The 25,507-nt window shown below is 37.3% G+C and overlaps 1 protein-coding gene across 4 annotated transcripts in view; it reads left to right on the top strand.

Annotated features, from left to right (window-relative positions):
* ACVR2A (activin A receptor type 2A) overlaps positions 1 to 25,507 on the top strand; it is a 71,372-nt gene that overhangs the window by 16,260 nt on the left and 29,605 nt on the right. For 3 of the 4 annotated variants that reach the window (XM_037396360.1, XM_037396359.1, XM_037396361.1), the window contains 2 exons: positions 22,220 to 22,427; positions 24,743 to 24,852. In XM_037396360.1, coding sequence (XP_037252257.1) covers positions 22,220 to 22,427; positions 24,743 to 24,852 — 318 coding nt within the window. Of the gene's footprint in view, positions 1 to 21,454; positions 21,827 to 22,219; positions 22,428 to 24,742; positions 24,853 to 25,507 lie in introns of those variants that run through there. The other variant, XM_037396362.1, reaches the window with a different exon arrangement.

Below are 25,507 nucleotides of genomic sequence, written 5' to 3'. Positions count from 1 at the left end.
AAATGTTCCTTTCTTATTTACCTTTTCCAGCACATCTTTCTGTTCACCTCAATAGAATCTCCATCCCACCCACCCCAGTCCTCAAAATGAGTTTATTTGTTGCTGCAGTAGTTTTCTGGAATCTTAGGAACTGAACAAGTCTGGTAAGTTCTGGAGGAAGAACAAGATAAAGGCAGTGGAAGCAGAGACAAATAAGGTACCAGTGAGACCTCTGACTTTCACAGCCTTCATATCCTTTTCCAAGCAGATTCAGGACATTACACGCAGAAAGTGTCTAACAAGAAGAGGTAACACTAGTCTGCAGCCAGCTTGGCACCTTGGAACAGCTTGTTTGTACAAGAAGGGAGGAAGAGCCCTGGTGGGATTGATGTGGGCTGCTGTAGAATTGCAGCCACAGAGAGGCTGAGGCAAATGGAAATGCATGACTGTAAAGTTCCCTGGTCAGATGATCTTCAGCCCATTGCGGAATCCAGCTGCTCTGAGGCTGACAAGGTAATTGAAGCCTGGGCCCCCTCTTCTGAACTGCTGAGCTTTTACACAAAAAGCTTTTATGTGGAATTACAGTTAGCTGCCTTCTACTGGAGAGAGAGCTTTCTCTAGCATGTGGATTTTATTTTTTTTTTTAAATGGTGATCGAAGTGGATGGCCTCAAGCCTGGGAAGGATGGACTAGATGGAGGCATGAAATTTAACTTCTGTGGGCAGAAACTTCTGTTCGTGCTCTGGGTTCCCTACTGATTTGCTTAGGGCAGCGCTCTGCTTTATGGTTAGGAGTCCCATGGTTCTCCCCTGACTGTACAGGCAACTTGGGTACCTAAGTTCATGGTGTTACCAATCTTGGTATCTCTGTAGAAATAACACTATAGTCAAATAAACAAGAGAAGAAAGAAAAAGCAGTTGGAATGTTACATCCACCTTAAATGTACATTACTGTTAAGTATATTCAAGATGAAGATGGGTGTTCATTTGTTTTCCAAGGGAACTTTTGATATAAGGGAGGTAGCTCATGAAAGCCTGGGATTCCCTGTATTGTCTCAAAATCATCAGTGTTGCTGCTCCTTGTAGGACAGAATAAACCACTACTCCTAAGAGTGCTACACAGAAGAGCTGAGTCACTGTTAACTGTTTGTCCACTGATTTACCAAGTATCTGTTGGCTGTGTTGACTACCTGTAGGTAGTCCCCAAAATAAGAAGCAAACAATTTTTCTTCTCATTTTCAACCCTCGCATGAGTCTTAGTGATACAGTTTTTCATGTACTTATTTAAGTATTCATTAACCACTGCAGAAAAGAAATACCTTGAACAGGCAAGACATGAGAATTCTCCCATCACTTTTTTTTGCAATTGTGAAGCTTCGGTGTTCTTCTGGACTACCAGGAGAATTTATTGCTGAATGAATTCCTCAGTTGTGACAAGAGAAACACCTGTCTCTGCCTGAGCAGAAGCACTCCACTATCAAAGACAACATCTGGCAGTAGCAGCCCTTAAACTTCTGTTTGTGACTTCCCTTTCTGTGTAAGGTACTCCAAACACAACTTTGGAAGTTCTCTTGAGAAAGTAAGCATCAGTGGAATGGAGATTGTGGGCTCTCTTAAACAAAAGGCAGCACTGGAAATATATCGTCATTCTGTCCATTCCCTTAAGAGGCTTCTTTTTTACTATTAAAGAAATGTATTTTTGATGTTGAGGTGTGGGGGTTTTTTCCAGTAAGTAGGAGCAGAAAGTTACATATGAGCACATATATAACTTAATCTCAACACTTTAAGATCTGCTTAATTCTTTTATGTTCTCCCAGAAGTGTCCTAAGAATGAAAAGTATTAGACTGGAGGATTCAGAAATGCATTTAGGGATGCTTTTGAGGCTGAGTACCTTTAACTTGTCTTGTCTTCTGTTGAGCCTGCTGGCCAGCTGCTTCACATCAAATCCAGCAAAGTGATTGGTAAAGGTACTTGAAACAGAAGAAGTACATTTACTAATGATAGGTAATGAAATTGTAGAACTCACTGTTTTAGAACATGTGAAAATTAAAAAATGGTCTCACAGATGGACAAATTCAGGGAACATAGTTTGTTGAGAGGTACTTAAACTTGATCTGAGTGGACCTTCCAGATCAAATAATTCCTGATTGCTGAATATTCCTGCCAGAAGCCTTTAGTTAAGCCTACAGTTACTGTTGTCTGATGCTTTTGAAGCATTCTCCTCAAAATTATATTTCTGATAGAAATTAGGCAAACCTGCTGGTTTTTTTTCCTGTGTTGTTCTTGTAGTAAGCTGGCACCTTAATACCAAAATGCTTTACCACAATTCATGAAAGGTAACTACTGTTTGAACGCATTAGTTTTCAGATCTTTTCCAAACAGGGTAAAAGTTCTAGCCTCACTGTTTGCACTTAGGAATTTTGGTACATATATGTCTTTGAGAGGGCAATGATAAAGAAGTATTCTTGCACTTAGGGTTCCCTTTCACTTCACACCTGGTCTTGTGTAACTACTGACTCCCGCTGGAAAGGGAGTGGTCCTTCCCCTCCCTAAGACAAGTTTCCACAGCCTGCCTTGTGCTGGACCCAGCAATTGTGTGGCAGGAGGGAGGGAGTTGAATCAGCAGTTATAATCTTGTGCAAAGTTCACTATGATTTCATTTACCATACCGTTTCAAAAAGTTAAATTGTAGCTCGTGTTGTAGTTATGATTCTGTAGTTACTTCTTTTGCATAGTCCTGAAAGAGTGTTCTTTAGGGCATGAAGTGAATCAGAGTGCAGGTAAGGCAGGTGCTGAACAGTCAAGTCTGTGGTGGTACATTTATAGGAAGTGCTGGGTAGTTAATCTTCTGTGTGAGTTTGTCTTATCGATCCTAGGCAGGGTTAATGTCTGAATTCTCTTCGCAGTCTGCATGTTTGAAGCATATATTGTCAGCATATTCAATATAATATACTGCTTGCTTGCTTTAAACTGGCTTATTCTGAGTGACTTTAGTCATAGTGGCAATGAAGGCATTGCAAATGATATGGGCTAGTCCAAAGTAAGTATCCTGGGTTCTTTTTAAGTTGCTTTGATGTGTTGAATCATCTACTTCTGCTCTATCATCAATGTTGCTTGAGCAAAATAGATCAAAACTAGTTTATGTCTAATAGTACAGCCTGTGACTTGTACTCAAGTATAGATTTCTTTTCCTGGTTCTAAGAATCAGGCATTTATAGCTGTTGGTTAAAAATCCTGGATTTCTTGTTAGCTCACCTAGATCATTGATGGTTTGAAAAGCTACTTCATCCTCTGTACTGCATGCAGCTATTGAGGTGGATATTCAAGGAGTTCTGTTGCCAGCTTTCTCAAAACCTTGGTTGACACAGAGTAGTCTAGGCTAGTCTTATTTTCCAAAATGCTGTGAAACCAGAAACTCAGGATAATTACTTGGTGTTAGCCCATGGTGCAGTCCAAGAGATATTTCTTTGCCTCTTACCTTAGCTGCCTCTATGTACGGTGAGTAGAATGCTATTTCTAAGGAATCCTGTGAGAAACTGGCATTATTGTAAGCAACCATGTAACTTCTGCCATCACTGAAGGTATAGATTTGGAAGTTCCGGTGAATTTGTGCTTATTAGAGAATGACATTAATAGGCAGAATTGTCGCTTCACCATCTGTTTTCTAATCTTTTCTGCAGCGTAACTGAAAAAATGTCTTTCTCCTCTCCTACTGAAAGCATCTGATATTCTGATAATTTCTTAGGAGTGTTGTTGAAGACAGCAGATGACTTGTCTGGCAGGTGCTTTCAGAGATAAACCAGTAGAGTATACCTACCACTGTCTTTGTCCTCTTACCTTTGATAGGCAGAGAGATTGATACCATTGCCTCTGGGCAGGGGAGTATGTATGGAAGACATGTTTAGGGAGCCCTGCTTGAGGTTTTCATTAACATGGAACTTGGAGTTTTAATTATCAAGTTTAAGACTGTTATTTTGTTAAGGTGTGGAGAAGCTTTTTGGTGTATACCAACATTCATGTTCTGGCTTTCACTGTGTTCTTGAATAAGAAGAATAAGGTCAAAATCGTATCTTAAGGTGCCTTCAGGATTTCAGGTCAATAGATGTCGTTTTCTTAATTGTTATCTATATTTAGAAGAGAAATTTAACTTCTATTAGCAAGTGCAGTACTTTCACCTGGAAGCTTTTGTTTTTGTTTTTTTTCTGTCACATACATCCCTGATTCATCCACAGAATTCTGGATTTCTTTTTTCCACTCGCAGCTTGGTAAGTACTGTCAAAACCTGAGTTGTCTTTATGTAGGCACAGTGTTATTTCTTCTAGGCTATGTGGTTAATGGTTATTCCACAGAACAAGCAGAACAGTGATTCTTACCTGTGAGTGAGACTGGCTTTGCTAGGTGAATTTGGAATACCAAATGTGCATCCATGAGGTATGTGGTGAACTGCAGTTCTTTCATGCTAGGCTCCTTAGATGGAAGAGGTAGGTATTCCACGTTAGATGTCTGTAGTCTGTTGGAGTTTCCAAACAGCAAATCTTGTCTTCTGAAGGGAGCAGCAGTTCCCATAGTGGAGAGGTCACACAGGTCTGGGGGAAGAAGCCAGAATGACAGCCTTGAGCGTGATATGGCCAAGGGAGCAGGTACCTCTAAGCTATGTAGGCTGGCTGGTCTGTAGCAGTGATGGGCAGTTGGGTAGGATTACTTTAAAATATGCTTGAGTTTAGATAAATACTTTACATTAATACATCACAGTGCAGTTGCACTCTAAAAGAGTGAGTTTTTCATTCTTTTCAGAAATGTCCAAAGGTAAAATGTTCTTGAGATTTCTGGGGATATGTATTAATGGCGTACCCAGGTATTGATTCTGACATGAACAAAAAAACCCCCCACAACAAAAAATAAACAAAACAAAAAAAACCACACACACACCCCCAAAAAAACCCCAGATAATAAAAATTGACGTTTGTACAGCTGCAGTACAATAGCAACTGAATTTCGTTTGCTAGGTACAAACCAAAAGTAGCCTGTCTAGTTTTAGTTACTCTATAAAATTAAACACAGTAAAAACTTTTGCAGCAAAAACCAATCCCATGTTTTTGAAGATAAATAGCCAAGCTCTGAGAAAGCCTCTGTATGATCTTTCAGCACTTTAAAATTTCCTGTCTTATCTAAATACTTTTTTTAAAAAAACTTACAATATTGTGATGGAATAAATCAGATAAGCAAATTGAACAATTGGCCAGAAAATAGATTGCCTTGGTGTGGCACTACGAGGTGACTCAGTGAAATAAGAAAATAATGCTGTGGTTTATATTATTGTGTGCTCATTGCATGTGCCAGTCTAATCTGTTTTGTTTGGTGTGCTTTGCCACCAGCCTCCTGCCCCAGCAGCTTTGCCGAGCTCACCTGTTAATTCTCGTCCTCTCTTCCTGAGGAAGCAAGGAACTTAAATCATAGTATAGTAGGATATTTCTTAGAGCACCCTGTTTTCCACAGGTGTAGGAGTCTCAAAAGATGTTCAGAATATCCTTTCATATAACTGCATTCTTTAGGAGGTTAAAGTTAGAATTAAAAAAAAATAAATCTGTTGTCAGTAGGACTAAAGATAGGTAATTCTTTAAATAGATCATAGGCAAATGAACTATAGCAATACTGCAGAGCTTTAGGATGCTAGTGCTGCATGTGCAAGAAGAATAAAACACGGGTGCTTGCCATATTCACTTCAATGAAGTGTTGATGGCTTGGGTGCGAGATAATAATATTATGGCACTTGGTGAGATAGTTGAAGTTGGCAAATGGTGAAAGATTCAGAAAAATGACCTTAAAGAATAATCTTTTTGTCAACAAATCTTGTGTTATTGAGGGGCTAAGAAATCTCAATTTAGTTTAAGAAACAGCATGATGACTGGCAGTTATCTACAATGAAAGGTGTTAGAAAGTGTAAATATTGAAAATCAGTATTTTCAGTGAATCCTGATGGTGAGATTACATACAGTGTCCATTTTTAACAAAGAAATTTAACACTGAAATTTTGAATTTGCTGTTGCATTTATCAGATTTCCTGTGGGATGTGGGGTTTTTTAAAAAGTTGTAAGCTTGATGCCAAAGTTACCAGCTGTAGTTCCTTTCTCCTAGTGGTTTAAAATGTTGTGAATTTTCAGAGCTGTTGCCTCAGGTTTGTAAGATGATGGATTTTTTTTCTGTGGGTATGTCTCTCCCAGGCTCTTGTTGAATAGTAGATCATATGAAAACTTTGGCAGAAGAGGAAACTTTAATGCAAGACGCTTTTAATAAAAAAACATTAAATCATTGCTAGTGAGTGTACAAAATCTTAAGCGAGAATTAACCAGAACTTAAGCAGAATAAACAAAGGCACACAAGGAATAGATTATTTTTATATTAAAGTATATGTATCAAAACATGTAAATATTTTATATGTCTATGTGCACCACCCCTCCAATTTATAAATTAAAAGATTAAGAGCAAGGTATTTTTTTTATAGAAAGAAAATTAAAAGGAAGTTGATTATTTATATTCTGAAGTTGTTTCTTTAAGCTAGTTTAAGAAAACTGTACAGAAAATCTTTATTGCTGCCTGCTGAGTTATAGTCGTAAATGCAGAAGAGCAAACCAGAACTTAATTCAATATTCAGAATTGCCATTTTATACCAGCAGTGCAAAAATAATTCTGTTGCTGTTTAGTAGGTTTCCTTACCAATACTTTCTTCTGTCCTGTACATCCCCAAATCCTTTATCCAGGGAACTAAGCAAATGACATTAGCTTTTTTCAAACTCAATATAGTAGGTTTGCAATCAATGATAAATATCTAATTTAAAGATAATTTAAAATGCTTTGTCATATATAAGCATATGATTTTCAAGTAAAAGTTGTTTCTGCTTGCTTAGGAGGTGATAAGATTGTAGACTAAATGTGATTAGTGTTCTTTGCAGATGTTGCTTTATATGCTTAGTCTTTCAGAAGTAAAGCAGTCTAGACTGTCTGTCTGCATTCTCCTACAGCTTTGATCTTGATTAAAACTGGTTGTATTGCATTTATCATCTTCCTTTCTTGAATGCCAGAAATATCTTAACTGGCTTTTTGTATATGTTTATACAGAAAGATGCTAAGTATCTTCTTTGAATACCGTAAAAAGTACATATTTGTATATATTCAGCAAATAGCAAAAATCGTTGGCTTGTATCTTGAAAGCTTTAAAACTATGATTTGCCTTATTTCAGATACAGCAAATGTTACTCAGAATGTTAGTTAAGTTAATAAAGTTAACATTAAGTGGATTTTTTACTCCCTTCTGTTTGATATACATCTAAAGATAGGTGGTGGCTTCTTTGATCTTCTTGCTGTAGTCATCTATCTGTATTTTTTTCAGATCTGATATTAGTGATCTGTTAATGCCTGTTTTATTCTGCTAACGCAAGATTTTTCTTCCTGACCACCACCCTTGCAGCTCAGGGTGACTGAACCAAACTGCTTCAAACTGTAAAGACACACAGAGTACCTGAATACAATAAAATTTATTAGGGACTGGTGTGTGCCCACTGTATGGCACAGCGAAAGATCTGAAAGCATCTGTGTCAAATTTTTGTTTTGGTGTTAAATCTTTCACTGCTCTGGGAGGTCATCAGTTCCTCACTTGTGCACACCAAGTACAACTAGAATTATTTTTAAGGATTTTAAAGGGTTTTTTTTAAGATAATCGGATTTTCTGTTTATTTGCTTGTTTATCAATTAGAGATTGTATAGGACAGATTTGAGAACTTGATATATTTTTGGGGGAAGTTTTAAGTGAAGGTAATCCTTATAAATGCTAATAAACTACTTGATGGTCAGACAGTAAAACATTTTGGGTAGTTCCATTAAATATTAAAATAAATGGTATTTATTTTCTATTACAACTTTTGTTGTTGCCGCCACTGAGCACTTTGTGTAAGTGTTGGTTAGAGTTGTTTATGAAATGTTTGTAGCTTCGAGACCACAGTGGTGACTTAAATCTAAGTTTGGGAACATGGCTCCATATACTCATTAAGTACACAAAACGGATGGAGAAGTAACTAGACAATAAGTTAAACTATACTTAGCTGTCATAAACCACTTGTAAACACATTACAGGAGTTGTATGTTGCTCTGTACTTTGGCATTACTTAGTATTTTTTTTTCTGATCCTTAACTATACCATCCTAAAACTTTTTTAGTTTTGTGTCGTGGCAATGATGTCTGATTTTTATTTCTTTTTGTTTGATGAGTGTTTTTTATTTAGTGTCTAGTTTTAGTTCTTTAGCAGCCTTTATTATTTTTATGTTAGAACATGGTTGTCATTATGGAGATCTGTAATCTTGCCTGAATAGTGACATAGTGATCAGGGGAAAATTAATTAAAATAAGGTATTTTAATACGAGCCTCACACAGCAAATCTGGATTCCTCCTGTTTTAAAAGCATTAACCAGTACATAATTAATGTACTGGCTGAACCAGAGTTGCTGTTCCAAATGTAGGTACTTCTGTAGTTAAAAGCTGTGCAGGGCTTTCATACACATCTGGGCTTCCTGAGAGTAATTTCTTAATAAAATTCTGATAAATTATCTTAATACTTTGAATTAGCATATTGAAAAGTTAACACCAAAGACTTTTACAACATTTTGTAACAAATGGATTTTTAAGGCTTTCTTGCAAAATTAAATGATGCAAAACTGGCTTAATTGAACACTCAAAGGCATTTTTTTTTCCCCAGTGAATTGCATGCTATAAATGTCTTTAAATAGTTTAGGATTATTCTATGATGTCAGATGTGGGCTATACAATCAGGGTGTGTAGTACCAAAATTCAGCTTGATCGTATGCTATCAAACATGTGATTTGCTAAAACCAGAAAATCCTATAGCGGTAAGTTTTTAATGTCGTTTTGAATACTTTTCATAGCAAACATACAGTGAAGCATGGTCCTGTTGACTTCAGTTTTACTACGCGTATGTGCATGGTTCTTAAGTGAGAATTTAATTTGATACTGTATTAAATGTCTAGATGTTTAAAGCCTTCAGTATCTTCATACTTGGAGTTCTTGTGTTTCTAAAAGGTATTTTTTCCTTTTAAGTGAGACATTGTAGAAGGACACCAAATTTCTGTTACTCATACATAACCACAAATAAGAATGCTGTTGTGTTTTTTCCTTAGTTGGATTTTTCTAAATTACTTTATGTTGGTGGATTATATGTATAATCTTCCAGATATTTTTATTTGTGTATTTTAAGGAATAGGAAGATAATTTACAGATTACTAAACTGAAGTGGTGTTCACTCTGAGGGGGGAAAAAAAGAGGGGTGATTCTATAACATTCCTCTAACTTTTCCAGTGTATAGGTTAAGATACAGCAATTCAGAAGCATTTTTTTTTCCTGGTGCAAGAATAACAGCAATTTTCATCCACTTTGGAATTTCTTTTGAGAAGGCTTTCTGTAGAGATTAATATTTCTTTTGCTACTTTATCAAGGCCAAACTTTAGAAGCATATGCATAGTTACCTTTTTGTACACAAGAAAGTGTATTTGTTTGGGGTTAGCTCATGTATTGTTGAGCTCAGTTTCAAATATGTTGGCTTTACTTCATACCGAACATCAAAGAGCCTTAGAAGAGGCTTTTTAAATTATTTTTTTTTTCTTAAACAGTGAACATGAAAACCTATTTGTAAGTGCTTGTAGGCAGGTAAGGGAAATAAAAACCTGTATCTTGGATTACTCTTGCATTGATTTGATTCTCATGTTAGATCAGTGCTGATTTAAGGCAGCTGTTGCAGCACTCACTGCATTTAACTGTTCTAATGACAATAAATGTGCAGGTTGTCAGATACGTAGCATATTCTTAAAGCCACTACTACAGAGTTATGCTCTGGAACACGGGTAAGAGTTTTTACAAACATACTTCTAAATTGCTCCCTTTTTTAGGCAGTTATTCTTAAAGCTCTGACAACAAATACACAATGAGTTATGGTTTAGTATCATGACTCTAATAACCTCCTTCCAGCTTTGAAATACTTTGGTTTTGAATTTGTTCTAGTTGGTGAACTTACTTTTCTGGATACAACTAGTAATAATATTAAAAGAAGTGACCAGTGGATAGCAAAATCTTCTTCATGAGAATCTTTTAATGAAGGAATTTAAAAGAATTCTGTTAATGACAATTTAAAAAAATAGAGCAGAAGAATAGTATAGTACTGAGATACGTTAAGAAATTGCTTTGTTGTTGCTTTTTCATCTTGCTGTGAATTTTAATACTTGAAACTTGTGACAGTTTACTTACATAGAAATTTGTTCTGCATAAAACCTGGCATAATAATGATTTCTAGTGAAATTCTTTAAGTTCTTGCTTTCTTGAGGGAAAGCTCACTTTTGATGTAGTATCTTTAGAGCATGGGAAGGTGATGATGGGGGTCAAAAATAATAAGAGTATTTAAATTCTAAGCATTACATACGGTGAAAATGTTTACTTCATGAAGACTCCATAAATAGTTGGACTGTGGATTTCCATGATCTTCTCTAGGAAATAAGTTCAGAACGAAGTACTTCAAACAACAATATCTTTGCACTCTTCCACCCATCAGTTGGTAGTGCCCAGGTCAGCTCTGCTGAGGAAGGGGATTGTGGTTGATGAGAGCTGAGCTGCAGCTGAGGTGCTGCATAGCTGGAACTGCCTGTGCTGTTACATTTGGAGGTTCAGACTTAAAGAGTTGACTTGGGAGCTTGAGAGCAAGGGGAGTATGTGCTTTCCCTATCAACAGTTTTCTTGTCTATAAAAATGTGGGTTGTTTCAAGCTCCGTGAATGGGATTTTTAACATAATCTTCAGATTACAGCCTGATACAGTGAACAAAATAAGGCAGCTTGAGAGGGGACAAAGGGAAAATCCATTTGAAATGACAGCCAGTTTAGCTAGAGGTAGAGAGGCAGTTTTGCTGGATTTTTTTGAATATAGTGAATACTGATTTCAGAACATAAAGACACAAATTTTAAAATTCTTTCAATCTGGAATGGGTTTGGAATTTTATATAAAGAGAACTGGGCAGTGGAAATGGAATTAAACAGGTACAGCAAAGTTTAAGCTTATGCAGTTTGTTTTAGATAGAAGGGTTCAGCAGTCAAAAACATATTAGCATTTTTATGATGATACGTATTTACTCAGATGTGTAATGCTAGTCTGACATTTATTTAAGTTTAGTGGCTGAAGGAAGGAATTACTTCCACTCATTTGTGCCAGTTCAGCTGTTTGTGAGGCTGTACAGCAGAGTCTGCTTTTTTGATTGCACTACAACTTAAAAATGTATTTCAAACTGCAGTCTTGCATTATGCTACTAATGTGATTTGGCAGTGATGTATCCAAACCTAAAATGCTTCTGGAGGAGTATTTCTGAACAAAACCAATATTGATTCCAGACATGTCTTTGGAAGTGTCTTAAGTATTGAATGTAGTTCTGGCCAACCTGTATAAGAAAGATGAACTTGGAAAGGCCTGCTGTTGTGCTGAGGTAGTGAAACAAAAAGGGGGACGACAATGAAAATACAGAAAGGCCCCTATATCATTGACTGTCTGGAATCAAGACTGAAGCTAAATTTGATGATTCTCCTTAAATATGTTGGAGAGTTAAAATAAGGGAGGGATAAAGAAGGGTTTCCAGCTCAGCTGAATGAGTGAACCTTGAAAGGCTTGAATCTTTTCAATACTGGTTCTTCCTTTTTGCCCACTATGTTATTCTGTTTGCCTGCATGTCCAAGGTAATCCCTCTCCCTGTTTACACAAATCTGGAACCTGTCTTTCATACTGTTTTAGCTGCCATCTGGACAAGGGCAGCTGTAGCTTGTCTGGATCTGCTGGTCAGTGTATGTGTAGCCATCAGTCAGCCAGCTAGCTACTGCCAGTCAGCTGCTGGCTGAGCCAGGCCAGACAAATAGCTTAGCAGTTTATAAGTTTTCTGGGCCAGTTTTAAGCAAAACAATACAGCTGGTGCTTTAAAAAAAAATGCACAAAAAACTGAACAAGCAAGCAAGCAAACAAACAAAAAAAAAAATCCCACAAAAAAAAAAAATCACTGTGGAAGCTGGTTGTAAGTATGTTTAGGCTGGGATCTTGGTTGTAACCACAGAAAAAGTGAAGTATAGCGGTGGCAAAAGAGCTTTAATTTAAATAGGAAGCTTGATCAGCATATGAAGGATAGCTGTGTAGTGTTTTTGCTTGCAATAGCACGGAGTGGGCCACTACACCCACAGAGGGACTTGTTTGAGATCGGAGCTTAAGACAGAATCGTACTGGTCCTGTTGTCTTTTAAATAGTTATGTAAGGTCCTGAAAGACAGAAAAAGAAGTGGGGGTAGGATGCATCGCATGGAGGAAACATCAAATGCGGAGTTGGATGCTTGCCTCATAGATGTCATGACTGTGTTTTTGTTTGACTTGGTGTGTGGTTCTGTTTACTTTCCAGTCAAACTGTTAAAAAATTTGCATTGAACTTAACTGATATGGAAGGTGAAAGGTATAATAATTTTTTGTAATTATTCTGACTTAACTCTTCTGTGTAGATTTTTTGAGGAATCAGAAGGGTTTCTCCTCACAGGGAAGAGGAAGAGACTCCTTATTTCTCATTATATATACTGGTGAAATGATGATGCTGATTGTATTCAACAGGATTCTGGAAGATGCATGAAATAAGTCGTACAGGAAAAGAACTGGAGAAAATTTTATTTATTGATCTTGTCTGTCTTAAAGTCTAATCAGATAAGGAAGTTTAAACACAAGTAAAATTCGTGTGGAGCTTTTTTGTGCTTTTTCATTAAGTGATTAATATCTTAGAATTTCCCTATGAGGTTGCAGGGGTTTCAAACTTTCATTTTAGGGAGTTCTTAAAAATGTTTCCTAATTCACAGTTGGCAAGTTCTTACAAAGTTTCATAGCTGGGAGAAGAACTTCTACAAATACCAACCCTGAGAAAGGATCACTTTGATCAGAAATACCATAGAGGTTCACAGCCAGGTGTTATTGAGGCATTGCTCAGAGCAAGGTGAGGACTAAAAGCACTGGGCACTGGCAGTAGAGGCAGGATGGCAGCTGTGAAAAGACCACACTTTTTTAACCACTGTCTGTAGACTGATTCCCTCTTGCTGTATGGAGAATTCAGATTGTTCAGTGCAGTCTGTAGAGAGGGGGAAGTTTACTTCTACCTGTAAGCTGTCAAGATAGCATTTCTTTGACAGTAAGACTTTTTTTTTTTTTTTTTTTTTTTCCCAGTTAACAATTCTTTGTGGCCCTTATTGTATCTCTGGAAAATCTATCCTGGAGAGGGTTGTGAAGAAAAGCCAAATGTTACCTCCTGAGCTGCCCTACACATTAGATGAATGTTTGTGTAGAGGCTTGGAATGGATATTCTGGCCCTTAAGATGCAAGCAGCCTGCACTGAGACTTCTCCTGTCTGGTATGCTGCAGTGCATGTGCTGGCAGTGAAGCACTGCAGAATTCCACTTGCTTTGGAACTCTCAAATCAGATGAACAGCTATGACAGGTATCTGAGATCATTTCTGGGAAACTCACTGTCAGGCCTCAAAATAGAAATTCTGCTAGTTGCCACCACCAGCATGATAGTCATCCTTCAAAACGATTCATATCTTCCTAATCTAGTTTTGATATCCTTAGGTAGTTTATTTAGGCTTTAGTCTGGGAGTATGCTTACCGGTGAAGTGCCTTATGTTTTTAGTTTAATAACTAAGTATCACTGTGGAAATGGTGTTACTCATGTGTGTAGTGGGAAATCATTCCTAGCTACTTCTTGAGCTTACCTGAGCTTCATCCAGAGACAGTTGTAGAAGATGCCACCTTAGATAGTTGGGGTACAGCAGCACCCCAATTCTCAAGTTTTCAATCTCAAAAACTGAATTGAGTTTAAATTTGGGGGTTGTTTATATAATCAAACCTGCATACAGTATTGAGGGCCAGTATTCTTGGGGGCAGTGGTGGGAAAGGACCTGTAAAGTCCCCTTCAGCTGTGCCACAGCTCTTTTTTCCTCGCTTCCTTTTAAATGTTGATTGACTCGAAATGCCTTTTCCTTTGAGGTTAGCTACTGTGATCATTTTCTGTAGTGAGTGATTTTTTGTTTGTTTGTTTGTTTGTGTTTGGGGTTTTGTGCTGGGGAGAAGAGGCTAATCTGAACTGGAAACTGAGTGTGTTTCTAGCATTAGTGCCTGTTCGGCCCTGATCTATTTTTTTCAACCTCTGAATCTTGCAGAAGTTAAACTTTCCTGGTTGAGTATTAAGCCCTTTTTGTTGTGGTAGATTTTTGCCATCTTGTAATACCTTCTCTGTTGTGTTGGGGAGGGGACAATTTGACCAGTGACATTTATAAAAGCTACCAGCATGTATGAGGCGAGTGTAGTCCCAAGGCTGTGCTTCAAAAAAACAAACAATTTAAAGAATCTTTCAAGCTTTTTCCCCCTCTCTACAAAATCATTAGACAGTAGATGAGAAAGTTTTTCTATTTTGTGCTGCTCACACCTTACAGTGACAGGAATGGCATGTTTGAACTTGAAAACATCAGCCTGTGTTTTACTGTGTTCCCTTGAAGTCAAGAAGTGTGAAAAATAGCACTTACTTTAACTTGAAATTTCTAGAGATTCCCACAGGATGACATTTTTTATTTTCAGAGGTAGGCAACTGATGCTATAGGTACCAGTTGTGCTGTTACTGACACCTTAATTTCTCTAAAGAACATAGATGTCACCTGACCCTTTTTCACCATCTTCTGGCACATGCTTTGCTCCAAAATGATTTTGGAAAATTTGGACACCAGAGGTCTGGGGGTTTTCCCACTTCCTTAAAACCACTCTTAAATAAGATACTCAGAAGTACAAGGCAGAAAATGGAAGTTCTCTACAAAATCGTATTAATGACATTATTAATTTCTTCGAACAATAGGAAAACTGCTTGGAGGGACTGTGGAGAGTAACACATACTGCAAAAGTAATTTCAGCCTTTTTCCCTTGAGCAAGAGTTTAGCAAGATTTAGATGCCATGTTACACCTTCTTCAGTGGCCTTCTCCTGAATACTCCACATGTCACAATTGCTCCCTTAATCCCATCTTCTTGAATCACTCAGATGGAGATGCTACTTTGGGTGGTACCATGGAGTCTCAAAGTAACAACTGAACCGAGAAGTTCCTCATGTTTACTTGCATCTTTTTTCCTTGAATTGTGACCTTACCCTTTAGAGATGCTTTCCATTTGTTCTGCCACCGCCATTTCTAAAATCTCAGGTCTCTGAATAGTGTAGCTCTTGGTTTAAATTAATAAGTTTAATAGTCTGTCTTAAAGATTGCTCTGGAGAAGTCATCAGAATGAATTAACAGTTTTATAGATGCACAGGTTTCTTCAGCGTGGCTAATTACTGAAGCTTGCACTTAGAAGGGTCAAGTAGCCACTTTTGCATGGTAGGGATTCACAGGTAGAGAATTTCTTCTAGCTTGAGTGTTCAGCGTGTTTTAAGGGCACCTCTCTTTTACAGGTACCAAAATCCTAGTTCTTTCATTTGATTGTATCTAGTTTTGTGTTGTAGGTCATGTGTGGATAGTATTTGTAATCCGAAGTGGTGTTTCTGTTCAAGAAATTGTGTAAGTTGCATGATACCGAAGTCTGCCAAATCTCTTTTACTAGAACTACAGTATTTCCATGCCTTTAAATATTAAGTGGAACTTAACTGTAAAAATTGGGTGTTCATGAGATTAAGAAGTCAAATCATTTTGGCCCATTGCTTGCACCCTGAAGAGAAAGAGTCATCTACTTAAGCCACATACAGAGTTCTTCAAGTGTGTATTAATTCTGTAGGTCACCTCAGAAAGACTGATGAATTGTGCACTGGCTGTTTAATGTCAGAAAAAAATAATGAATGGTCCAACTCCACCTTCCATCACCAGAGCACCAGCCTTTGTATCTGTGAGAAAAAGAGTGGTTGAATACCATGCATGCTCTCTGATCGCTTGTTTCCAAAATGTAATTGAAATACATGGATTACCTGATGCTGTTTCAGAAAGTTTCTTGGAACCAGGAGTGATACCTAACAGTTTTTGAGTTGCCTAACTTCAGAAGCAGATGAATGGTTTGATATATTTGGTACACGGAATAGAATCTGTATTCACACTCACTGTAATTTTTTTTTATTTTTTATATATATATATATATATATATAAAATATCATCACATGGTTATAGCAGCTGACTCTTTAAGTATTATTTTCCATACTGTAAATCCAGAAGACACTTTTTCTAGCAGAAAAATCTTTGGATCTTGTTGCCGTCTAGCGAACAAGGAGTTACAAGGAGTTTTTAATGCTATAGAAAGTGGAGTGGTGGTATTCTTCTCCCTTCTCTTTCCCCCTCCTTTCTCAGGTATGTTTCTTATTTATAGATGACATCATCCTCCATAGTTTCCACTATATTTAGGAACCTATGCTTTTAAGACTTAGTAAAGTGCCATTAGGTAGATAATTCTTCAGTTTTTTCAGCCCTGGATCCTTCCTCTGGCAAGCTCTTTTTCAGAAGTGTTCATCTTAGCTACAGAATTTAATACTTCCATGACAGGCTCATCCATACAAGTTTTCCATTTTGGCAAAGCATAAACTGCAGAACAGTTGCATTATTTTTGGAGCATATGATGAAATACCTAAGCAAATACAGGTTTCCTCATACTCTGCCCGCTCCCCGCCTCAATCATACTGTAATCCTAAAGATTTGAAGTTTAATGTTGAGTTGCAAAGTGATTTATTTATTTTTTATTTATTTTAAAATACCCTTTTAGGAAAAGAAACAAGCCTTTCAGAATGTCAGGTCAATCTTTAAATTTTCAAGATTACCCTTTTAGCCTCTTGAAAGATAGTAAGTCTCGAAGACTTCTGCGCAGAGGTGCAGCACTTTGGTGGCATTTCTCCATTCTTTGCCAATGACTTTTTGATTAAGTACAATGCAGGCTTGGTGAAACATGCTGAAAAGCAGAATGATAATGAGAAACTCTAGCCTGAAAAGATATACATCTTCTATATAAGGCAGTGTGACAACAGTTCAGGTGATTTGTTACTTTACTCTTTTTATTTATCTTCTTCCTGATTGTTGCATTGCTTAAGGTAATGGATGTTGTGTTTGGATTTAATGAATTTTTTTTTGGCCCAGTTTGTATGAAGTACAGTCCTTGCTTGACCTGCAAGCATTGAGAACAATGATAATAGGAGTAATAATTGCTTAAAGAGTAATAAAATGTGGTTTGGGACATATTGGTATGTTTAAGGAGGATCGAATAGGTCCTTTCTGTTGTCACTCGGTTTCATTTATTAGGTTGAAAATAACCTCTTTATTTTTCCTTTGAAAAATGTTCCCCTGGGTGTTATAGAAAAAAAACCACAGAATGATAAAAAGCCTGCTTCCTGCTTGCAGAAGTATCAAAGCTGGGTCTTTTTAGTATATATTTGTAGTGTGTTCTTAAATATATTTGTGGGTTAGAAAGTGTGTGAACACCGTGGAAACAAATAGAATAATATATATGGACAAGCACTTGAAAAAGATACCTGTACAGTAACTAGAGTTTTTTCCAAGGCGCTATTTCTATTTATGCCACATTTTCTGTTATTTTTTGTTCCTCTAAAACAGTGTATTACAGTTCAGATTCTTTCACTGAATGGGCCGTCCTGTCTGCTGAGTAACTCACGGTGTCCAGTCCCTGTGGTGCTTCAGGCCATTCTGCCTAACTAGTTTATTCTAATAAACTACTCCATTCCTTTTCTGTTTGTGGACCTCGGTGCTCAGAATGAGTTCAAATTAATCTCAGACATGGTACAATTTGAGTATCCTTTCTACTGTAAGTATAGGTAGCAGCCAGACTGAACTTTACCCTTTCATTCTTGTAATACACTAAGTTTTCTAGGGAACAGCAAAAAAGAAGTGCCATTCTATCACATGAATATTATTGCATATAAATCCTTACCAATACTGTCATTAGTGCATCTAATAAAATCAGGTTCAAGTGCAGCGTAATGACTGGATGGGTTGTGCAGACGTGAAATAGAGATGTGAGCACTCCTTCCAGACTTCATTGTTCCCGTTTGCATCTCAGAAATGTTCAATGGAGAAGTCTGTAGTTCTTCTAGTGCTGGAAGACATGCAGAAATAAGTTTGAAATTTTATTTGTAGTTCCCTTCTAGTTAAGGATGTGGTAGGCACGTGTTGGGAGTGCCCATCAGAGCAATCTACGTACATAGACTGGCTTTCAGAAGACTTGGTGGGTTTTTTTCCATGCTGATGTTCTAGATCTCAGTGCCATCAAACTAATCTTTGTAGCCTTTTCACCAGTTTTCACGCTTTCAGCTTAAAAATTTTGCTATATTTCACAAACCAGCAAGGAATCACAGGTTCATCTTCCCTTTGACTGATAGCCTTTGTATCTCTGCATGGTGTCACTAACCGAGTATGTTCCAAAAGCATTTTTGGGAAGGGGGGGGGGGGGGGGGGGGGGGGGAGGATTTGTCTGTTTTGAAGACTTCTCAGGAAATGGGGGATATGATCATGTTTCAGCTTCTTTATTGAAAACGTCAGGAAGCCATTCCTGACCGTTACAGGCCAATATGGTTGTGTTGCTCAGCTTCAGGTTTGCTAAATAAACATAGATGATAAACTCCCAGAAGTTTCTCTCTTTTGTTTTCCTCTCTGGGTGTAATGTAGTGTTGTCTGTAATAAAGAATTCCTATTTCATCCAGTATTTCTTTCCAATAATCCCTTTCAAAATTAAGGCTATGTTAGTATAGTCCTTCTTATTAGTTATGCAGAGTTCATTGCCTGTTTGGTTGGTTGGGTTTTTTTTAATAAAAATAAATAATTAAAAAAAGAGAGAAAAGGCAAAAAAAACCCCAACAACAGACTGGCTAGATTTTTTTCAGGCATTGACATAGTCTTTCTTCTTGAAAACGCAGCAGCCAGTCCTTCAAATTCTTACTAAGGTGAGGTTTTCCAGACTGCACATGTGCACTCTTAATAAAATTGCTTTCTGTACTGCTAACAATTACATGGTATCCTGTATTATCAGCAGTTCAGAAGTTCACTAGCAAATGTTACTTTTCTTACTGCAGCTGTTGTGGGTGAACACAAGCGTATAGTGATACAGCAGCACACTAACTGCAACATGATAATGGCATATATAAAATGTGATCTGTCTTAGCATGCCAAAACTAATATTTTATACTTGAACGTTCTTTGCTTTTTTCAATGTGTTTTCCTCTTGGAAGCTTTTAGACTTTAAGTTCTGTCCATGGGATACTGCTTCTGGTTTGCTCGTGGCTTCTTTCAACAGCAGCATTTTGCCTTTTGAGATTCATTAGGAAATTTCCTGAGGACCTGACAATTTCATATGAAAACAGTTTGTCAGCACTCGGAGTGGGTATAGAGGTTTCATTAAGGACATGCTATGCCTGAACTGGGACCCAAATAAATTTGCTTTTCCTGTAAACGCCAGCTGCCCTTCTCCTCCAAGAGTCTGATTCCCGTGGAGGGGGTGGCAGAGCTGGTTATAAGCAGATGCTTCCTTTGTGCAGCAGGCTCAGGGCTGCTGCCTTTGTGTGGTTCCTCTTCTCTTCTTCCTTTGCTTCTACCATATTCCTGTTTTTCTGCTTCGAAAGGTTAATCTAAGGTTGTCCTGGTATGTCCATACATCAGTTTAGTCTGGCCAGACCTATTGCAAATATCCCCTCAGCCCCTCAAGAAGGTATTAAGGTTAGATGCTCTAGTCAGATCCAAAGTCACTAAACCAATGCTGTGATTGCTGGCCAGTTGGATAGGTTGAACTGGTTCAGAGCTTTAATGGATAAGAAAACCTGACCATAGAGAAGACATGTAAGAACAATATTTGTGCAAAGTTAATTTTCCTGTAGTTTCTGAATTTTATCAAATTCAGCTTGTCTGTGGTCCTTCAAAGCTAGGCTTGGCAGCAGAAGAAAAGGAATGGCACGTATGAGAGAAATCCAGGACTTCTGCTTTATTGCACTGACAGAACCAAATTGTTCAATCTGTTGCCTCATCTGTTTCTTGCCATAGCTGGGAGTTGTAAAGGTCAGGCCATCGCAGCACAAAGAATATAATAGTTAACATGCTGCATCTTGCAGTGTTACCAGCTGGCTAGTGTATTTCTCCCATTGAACATCCAGGCTCTTTCCCAAAACGCATAAGCAGCATCCTCTGCCTATTTTGGGAATGCGTCAAAGTCAAAAGTTTCTGAAGGTGGTAATGTGGGATGGCCAGTATGATCAGCGCTGTGCTTGACCCTGCTGTCCTGTGCTGCACTTCAAGAAGGCTGAAGTGACTTTTTTCTGTTTGAATAATTCTGATCACCCTGAGAGGCGCAGCTTTTTTGGTCCATGTACAGTGGGGTCTGTTTGCTGAGGAAACTTTAACTTACTGTCAGTGGTGTGTGTTGGAGGAGGTGTTAGTGATGGAAGCCTCTACCAGTCACCCCAACCCCCACCTCCTACCACTGTTGGGTAGAGTGCCTGCATGACAAATATTTCATCCCACAAAAGAAGTCAGGGTTATAGCTACTCTGCTTGTTACACCCTCGTGTAGGAGAATAAGTGTGGGTATGGCTACAAGGCAATAGCTGGTGTACCAAAATTATTTTGAATATATGTGAATAAAGGAGGTAATGAGTGGTACAAATAAATATGTATGAAACTGCTGTGGAAGACCTTTTCTGTTTAAATCTATCTTCAGCATGATGTGTAATGTAGCTCTCTTTCTTGAAAATATTAGATGGGTGCACAGACAAAGTGAATGTGCTTTGTCATCCTCCTGACCCTTCCTCAATTTTGAAGTGAGTCATCTGACTCTGTAGCTCTTCAATCTCCCTCTCTGGTTTTCTGTGGTTTTAATACATGTTAAATAATGAAACTTTCATGAAGATTAACGACACGCTTTTGACAGTATTTGACAAGATAACAACAGAAATAAAAGCCAGTTACTACTCCCTTCCAGTATTTTGTTAACAGTTTTGCATCCTGACAAACCTTTACCTTTGTGGAGACCAGATTGGTGCTTCTTATCACTTTTAAAACTGTGAAGATAGCTCCACTTTGAGGTGCCTCAGCCTGTTAATTTTTGCTGGGTTTTGCTGTAGGTTGTCAGGAGGCATTGATGAATCAATTACACTTGTAATTTAGAAGACAAAATTAAATTCTAAAGTTCAGAAACTTTTATTTTTAATACTGCTGGGATGACTGAAAAATAGAAATCGCATGATATCAGGATAGGTTAGCTAGTCTGGTGGTCTGTCCTGCTTTACCAGTGTGTTTAATAGAGGCTGCACCAGTGTTTTGGCTTCCAAACACCGCTTGGCTTTGGCCTGAAATATGCACATTAGCCATTGTGGTTGGTCCCACTGTGTGTGCTGGGCACAAGCTGTGGGAAGGGGAGACACGGCCCTGGGCCTTCTGAGAGCGGCAGCACTTGGTTATTGAGTTACGGCAAAGATCTAATGTCTTTTATGTTGCAGCTGATTGCCTGGGTGGGACGACACAGCAAAAAAACAGCGCTGACCTTGGAGATTGGGGCCCGTGCCCTCACACCTATTGGTCTCAATTCCAGTTGCTCACTTGGCAAATCAGGGTGACACAAAAGATACTGTTTCAGCACAGTGTGCCTTCTGCTGCAGTGCTTTGTGTTAAGGAAGCTACATTGTGGATGAAAGCTAAGGGGAAAGATGTTGATGGTTTAAAACTGAATTTATGAGTTGGATTTAGGTTTCTAAGATGCACTAGCTGCTTTTTTGGCACCTGTAACAAGGTAAGAGACAAAAATGCCTTTTGGTAAACTCTACTAGCTAAAACTTCTTGTTTGGGTAATATTGTAACTAAATCTTTACTGTTCATTATTTTACATTTTCTCTGCTATTGCTCTTCAGAGAGGAGTATTGCCGTAACTTGTTTTTTATTTCTTCAAATCTTGATAAGTTATCCAAGTCACTGTCTGACTGAACAGAAGATCTTTGTTTTGTGTTTCAACACTTACTTGGAATGCTTGTGAACATTAAATGTTTTCTTTCTTTATTAAGAAAAGGGAAGGGAGAGGGCATATTGATGCAAGTGGTGTATGATATTTTAGTACATCCTGGTTTTGTTCATATACCTCATCCTTCAGAGTGCCATTTAATTGTGATTTACTTTTCATTCCTGAAAGGTGCCATACTTGGCAGATCAGAAACACAAGAGTGTATCTACTACAATGCTAATTGGGAAAAAGATAAAACAAATCGCAGTGGTATTGAACCTTGTTATGGTGATAAAGATAAAAGACGACACTGTTTTGCTACATGGAAGAATATTTCTGGATCAATTGAAATTGTGAAGCAAGGTTGCTGGCTAGATGACATCAATTGTTATGACAGGTAAGTGAATTTTCCTATAAATTTTAAATTTATTTGTAATTTTAAACTGTTTTGCCTGTCTGTGACTTATACATCCTCACATCTGCAAACAGTACTTGAGCCAAATGATAATTCAGTAGTCTATGAATAGTTATCTTGGTTTTAGACGCACACATAATCATAGTCTTTTTTTTTCTCATTTACCTGTGTTTAGGGACCGGACTTCATCGAAGTACGTTGTCTTTTTTGCAGAATAACATGGTTTACGTTCTTTTGTTTACTTACTGTATATCAAAAACCAGGTGTTTAATTTATTCTTTTTTAGGCCATTAATAATACATTTTCTAATGACTTGTTATTGTCAAACAATGTAAATATAGTTATTGAAACCAGAATGCAAAATTCTGTAGTTCACTATTGCAAAGTCTTTGGAGTAGGAAAGTCAGCACTTCACATCTGCTCCTTACTTAAACATGTAAGTATTTTGCTGATTTATTATAAAGCTCACCTCAGTGGCAGCTCTAAGAGACATCAAGTATTCTAAAATTCCAGTCATTTTTTTTTTATAACAGATGGTGTAGCAAGTACCCATGAGCAGTAACAGCAGGACTTGGGGTTTGTTAGATACTGGCTGAATAAAGGTCATGACTCTCTTAAGAAATGGTATTATAGTTCTTTGAAGTATTATACTAAGTTTTATTTGACCAAAGTGGTTCTTGTTTTGAAAGGGAGAGAATTAAGAAAATAAATGCATAATAGATCTTCATTTAAAATGTATTTAGAGATTATTTTTAAAATTTTCCTTTTATGTTTCTTAAATGGTGAGTGAGTAGAAGAAATCATTTCTACCAAATAGTTTCCCCACACAATAGGATTTTTTTTTTCCTTTAATGAAAGGTTAAAGCTAAGTTAAACAGTAGTTCTGGTTTATCTCTTCCTCAGAGAAGTAGTGAAGCATCTACAAGCTTGCTTGCACAGCATGACTGAGATTCGGCTATGCTGGAAGTCAAAGGACAATTTCAAAGAAATCTTATTTGTTGCTACTAGTAATTATTAACTTTATGTCACTCAGGATGGGGGAAAATACTTTTTGTTTGTTTAGGGTTTTTTTAATCCGTTCCTAGTTGTAGGTTTGCAGTAGTGGGGGCATTTACAATTTCCAAACCAAGCTCATTTCCACTAAATGTTTAACTTCTAGGACAGAAGTAAAATTTTTCAGTGTTGAAGGAGAAATAGGTTCTGTAGCATTGTAATACTACTAGTTCCACACATATCTTTGAATAGTCTAAAAAACCCTGATATTAAAATCTCCCTTGAGTGGGGAGAAAAGAAAAAAAGAAAAGAAGTTGGAAGAAGAAATAAATGTAGGAAAGGATGGTAAGGAAATAGTTGAAAATGGAGTAAAAAATCTTCTGGCTCTAAGACTTCATTAATTGTAACTTGTCATAAGAATGCATGCTGCCACGTTTTTCTAAAATACCCATTAAACAAAATCTTATCTCTGGGAGTGAAGAGTGGTTTACTAAACAAGGAGTTACAGTATGATGAATTCCACACAGCAGCAAAATAAGAACATCAAAGAGTAAATGTTTTGTGGAAATTACAGTACAGTGTAATTTTAATAGCTGGTTATATAAAATAACCCAAATTTTTGAAGGTGAACCTAAAACTTTTTTGACAGTTTTTAGCTGTATTTAGAATCGCCAATTATTTTTGCAGGATTTTCAAATTCTTCTCTTTGTGCTGTCAAGTTGTCTCCTGCGTGATGCCAGTTTTTCTTTGCTGACTGGAATAGTTTCAGCTTATTTGTTAATAGAACTTCTTTCCTGCGGTTAATTCATTGAGTGAAATAAGCCCTGTCCCAGAGCATAATGTAAGCAGGGGAAATTGTAGAAATCGTATCTTTTTTTCCAAAAGTAAAATAAATAATTTAGAAATTCTCCTTCCCACTTACCTCCAACCCATGCAACCCTGTACTGAGAGTTTATGGTTAAACACAAGCTGTTTGATCATTTGTTTGTCCTGTTTAAATCTAGATCATGAGCTGCTCTTCAGTATCCTGTTGGTGGTTTTCTTTTGACTTTGTCTTAAAAACAGCAAAAAAGTGCGGGTTTGATTGTACTATGCTTCATTGCAGTACAAGATAACAAAATTTTAATTTGTTTCTTTACATTTAATTCTTATTTGGGTAGTATTTTGTCCTGAATGATTTAATGAAGGTCACTTTAAATTTTAAATATGTGTGTTTTCTCTTGAACAAAAAAAACCCCAAATAGACAACAAAAACCCCCAACAACTTGGGATTAATGAGGTTTTTTTATCATTATCTTTTATAGGAATGATTGCATCGAGAAGAAGGACAGCCCTGAAGTGTTTTTCTGCTGTTGTGAAGGCAACATGTGTAATGAACGCTTTTTCTATTTTCCAGAAATGGAAGTCACGCAACGTAAGTCAGCCTAACGCATTTATCAAGGAGCTGCTTAGCAGAATTCAAAAATATTTAATATTGTGCACGTTCAGGACATAAGACTTTTCAAAATGTTGTGGTCAGTTTTTCCTGCCGGAAGGTTTCCAATTCCCAGATGATAGAGCGCTGTGTGCGTTCACATAAAGAGCCTAGAAAATTGCCAGTTCATTTCTTCAGTTTTGAAAGGTCTACTAGAAGTAATTTTAAATTGATAAAAGATATTTCAGCTCTTTTCTAAGGGTGAGAAGGAGGGATAATCTGCAATAATTGGCTGTTTTAATATACAGAGGTTACTGTCAAATCTTACCTTAATTGTATAGTTAAACTTCTGTAAGTGTCTATAAATTATTGGGCTAAAAGCCGTATCATCCGTGTATACATGTACCAGCCCGTGAACACTCCTCCTCTTGAAACAATGCTCTCACTATTTCCTTAAACTAATTAGATCTTTGAATTTCTCTTGACACACTAACCTTTAAAAAGGGGGGAAGAATTTCCTCTCAGGTTACAAAGAAAGTCAGATAGCCAGACTTAACAAATAATTGTTTTAAAAAACAATAACTAAAAGATTATTTGATTGTTCTTGCGTATCTTCTTCCAGTCAAGAGCCTAATTGTTGTTGGAAAACTGATGT

Source organism: Falco rusticolus, chromosome 8 (genome assembly GCF_015220075.1).
Source record: "Falco rusticolus isolate bFalRus1 chromosome 8, bFalRus1.pri, whole genome shotgun sequence".
Taxonomy (NCBI): domain Eukaryota; kingdom Metazoa; phylum Chordata; class Aves; order Falconiformes; family Falconidae; genus Falco; species Falco rusticolus.
The sequence above is the reverse complement of the archived record's forward strand: the minus strand, read 5'-3'. Positions and strand labels throughout refer to the sequence as shown.